This window comes from Danio rerio, chromosome 13, assembly GCF_049306965.1.
Source record: "Danio rerio strain Tuebingen ecotype United States chromosome 13, GRCz12tu, whole genome shotgun sequence".
In the NCBI taxonomy this organism is placed as follows: domain Eukaryota; kingdom Metazoa; phylum Chordata; class Actinopteri; order Cypriniformes; family Danionidae; genus Danio; species Danio rerio.
The window spans coordinates 56,507,501-56,511,100 of NC_133188.1; the positions used below are offsets into that span (position 1 = coordinate 56,507,501).

Genomic DNA, 3,600 nt, shown 5'->3' on the forward strand with positions numbered 1-3,600 from the left:
ATATACCCATCAGCTACACATGAACAGAGCTCTACTCTTCACTTGATTACTCGTGACCCAAACACGGCTTGTGTTCACTTCAGCTGCAGCAGTGTGTGTGTGTGTGTGTGTGTGTGTGTGTGTGTGTGTGTGTGACAGTGTTGCTGTGGTCTGTCCTCCTCTGTACACTGGAGCTGTAGTTCACCACAGTGCCTCAGCTTCAGTTAAAGGGTCGGTTCACCCTACACTAACACTCGGCCTCATTTACTCACTCGCTTGTTTCAAACCTCTTCAAGTTTCCTTCTTCTGCTGAACACAGAAGCTCATCTTTAAGTTAAACCTGTAGGCTGACTTTAGCATTCTACTATGGAAGTCAATGGTTACCGGTTTCCAGCTCTCCTCCAGATATTCTCGTTTGTGCTCAACAGAAGAGAGAAGCTCAGGGGAGTCAGTATGAGTGAATCTCTCTTCAACAGATGTGCACTAACGCAGGCTGAGCTTGATTATAAGTGTGAGCTGTTCAGCGCTGTAGTGTTCACCTCTCAGCTGTAGTTAAAGGGTCAGTTCCCCCCAAACTGAAGATTCAGCCGTCATTTACTCAGACTTTCCACTCCTAGGAGTTTCTTTCTGCTGTTGAACACAGAATGAGATAACCTGAAGAATGCTGAAGCCTGTAATCATGGCTTTCATTTGTTTCTCCAGTATAAGTCAATGGTTACCGGTTTCCAGCATTCTTTGAAGTATCTTCTTTTGTGTTCAACAGAAAAACGAAATTCACGAAGGCTGAAAACCACTGAGCGTCAGTACCTGCTCACCTGTGTGTGAACTGCCCCTTTAATTCTGTGTGCAGAGCAGGGAGTGTGTTTCCCGCACACTCGGTCCTCACAGCAGCGCAGCGCGGGTACTGAAGCGAGTTTACGGTAACCGGTTACTGTGTGTGTGCCTGTGTGTGTGTGTGTGTGTGTAACCCTGCTGCCGGTGTGGCGGCGGGTCAGTGGTGTGATCAGCACCTGTTTCCACCTGCTCCAGCTCCTGCTCCCGGTCCTCCCGGTGCTCCTCCCGCTTCTTCTCCTTGCCCCGCCGCCCGCACAGCCGGCCGCAGTCCTGGAAGATCACCAGCCCGACCAGGTTCACCGCCAGCCCGAGCGAGCCCACGATCAGCACCAGCGGCGCGTCGTCTATCGCCTGCGGCATCGCGAGCCTCTTCAGGGACTCCATGCTGATGGAGAAGCAGAGCGCGATCAGGAACACCGCGTTGGCCAGCGCGCCCACCACCTCCGCCCGGCCCAGCCCGAAGGAGAAGCGCCCGGAGCCCGCGCGCCGCGACACCCGCGCCGCCGTCAGCCCGACGCACAGCGACAGGATGTCCGACAGCATGTTGAAGGAGTCCGACACCAGCGCCACCGAGTTGCCCATGTAGCCCGCCACGATCTCCGCCACGAAGAAGATGACGGTGATGACGAGCATCAGGATGAGGCGGCAGGTCTTCCCGCTGTAGCGGCCCATGGTGCTGCGCGCGCGGCCGCGGTCTGAGGAGAGCCGGTGTCGGTGCGTGTGACGGAGTGTGTGTGTGTGTGTGTGTGTGTCTCAGAGATCACCTGTGGTTCTCCTCGCGATCATGAGTCTGCAGTTTTCCGCGCATGGATGTTTGGCCCCTCAGGACTGCTCTGTTGACAGCAGAAACAGCAGCCGGTGTCGCCGGTGTCTCCGCGGGTTCTGACCTCTGCCCGGTGGCCGTCGGTTATTGACTGATCTTCGGGCTGTTGATGTGCGAGCTCAGGGTCACTGCGGCTGTAAACAGTCATATATTAAACTGGATAAGATAAGAGTTCATCTGCTCATAAACCTGCGCGCATATCTGCCGCCGAGGAGCCAGAGTCTGCTGTGTGTGTGTGTGTGTGTGTGTGTGTGTGTGTGTGAGAGAGTGGGTGTGGATGTCACAAACACACAAACAAATGAAACACACACCGTGTTCAGCATAAATGAGCACAGCTCGCTCAGATCATCATCATCATCATCATCATCATCATCATCAGTGATGGTCATATGACGGAGCATCTGAAGATTACAGATTTATTAAACAGATTTCAGTTTTTAAATCACAATATTTTAGTCATGAAACATTTAAAGAAATGCAAATGACAAAAGGTCAACAGAAGTGTTTATATCTGCTGTTCCTCCTGATGTTTCAATAATACTTTTAGTTTCTCCAGCTTTGATTGGGGCAGGGCAGTGGAGATTTCAGACAGGACAGTATATTGGCAGCAGAGAGACGGGACGGGTTGGCAAAGGACCTCATGCTGGGAATCGAGCTCTGGTCGCCGTGAGCACCATGGTGCTGTGTGTTAAGCACTGGCGCCGTCTTCCTCTTGATGTTTGCTCTGGGTATTTCATATTTCTCTCCAACACATGAGTTCATATCTACTGATATTTGCAGCGTTATCTTCAGTTATTTGTTGGATTAGCTCCAGCTTTGTCTTCAGTTCTGGCTAATCTACTGCTCCTGTACTAATATAACACGGTGAAGCATCTTATATTAATATTAACGCATGAGTTAGAGTATTTACCACACAACTTTGACAATATAACAGGGCCGGATTAACCAATGGGCATTAGGGGCCGTGCGCACTTGGGGCCCCTGTGAGGGACACTGATTTTGGAGTGGTTAATTAGGCTAAATGCAAATAGCGCACCTCACAGCTGAGTGATCCCGCCATCACCGTTTGACTGACAGAGACAACACAACTGTAAAGCACGACATACAGCAGCCCGAGTGGCGGAGCTCGTAAAGCGCAGGGCAGCATGTTTCAACATCGATCATGAACCCGGTTTGAATCCAGCGTCTGATGAACACGCTCTTCTTTCCCACAATACAGATCAGATTTTGCCTGCTCTTCATCACGAGGAAGACAACAGGAATCATTAATAAGTGTGTGTGTGTGTATATGTGTGTGTGTGTGTGTGTGGAGGACTCAGATTCAGAACTGGACTGGAGAGGTGTTGTATCCACATATAAATGATCCCCATATTAATGTTTATTCAGGATGTTATTGTGCATGAGCGTGCCCGACACTAAACACAGCATCTATTGGCTAACTGCAGCGTCCGCTAATGTCCTGTTCATGAGCTGTGAGCTGAAGTGAAGTGTTCACACTGAGACCTGAGCTGAAGCAGAAGCTCCAGTCCCTGCAGACGGAGAGAGGAGCCTGCGGTCATCTACAGCTGTGTGTGTTTCTGACTGCTCTACAGTTGTGCAGTTGTGTGTAGATGACTCTTTACAGTTGTGTGTGTGTGTGTGTGTGTGTGTGTGTGTGTGTGTGTGTGTCAGCTCCAGCTCTGGAAATGAAACTGTGTTTGATCAGAGGAGGTGAGAGAGCGGAGCGGAGCTGAGCTGAGCGGAGGGATGAGTTCTGTGTTTCTGTGGTCTGGGAATAAAACAGAAGCGGATCTGAAGCTGCAGACTAACAGCGTCATCACAACAACAGCTTCAGCCTCGGCAGTGTGTGAGTGTGTGAGTGTGTGTGTGTGTGTGTGCACTGGTCAGACTGGTTCGTTTAGCTGCAGGCCGCTCAGGTTTACTCCACTGTTGTACGTGAGCAGGGGTTAAATGACACTCACTGT

General features: G+C 50.8%; 1 protein-coding gene across 2 annotated transcripts in view; it reads right to left on the reverse strand.

The window, feature by feature from the left end:
- Positions 1-3,600, reverse strand: part of slc30a10 (solute carrier family 30 member 10) — an 8,862-nt gene extending 5,262 nt beyond the window's left edge. Inside the window, exon 1 of one of the 2 annotated variants that reach the window (XR_012388555.1) lies at positions 990-3,600. Coding sequence is in view for 1 of the 2 variants with exons in the window: in NM_001128234.2 (NP_001121706.2) it covers positions 990-1,485 (496 nt within the window). In the remaining variant the exon portion in view is untranslated. The remainder of the gene's footprint in view (positions 1-989) is intronic. The other variant, NM_001128234.2, reaches the window with a different exon arrangement.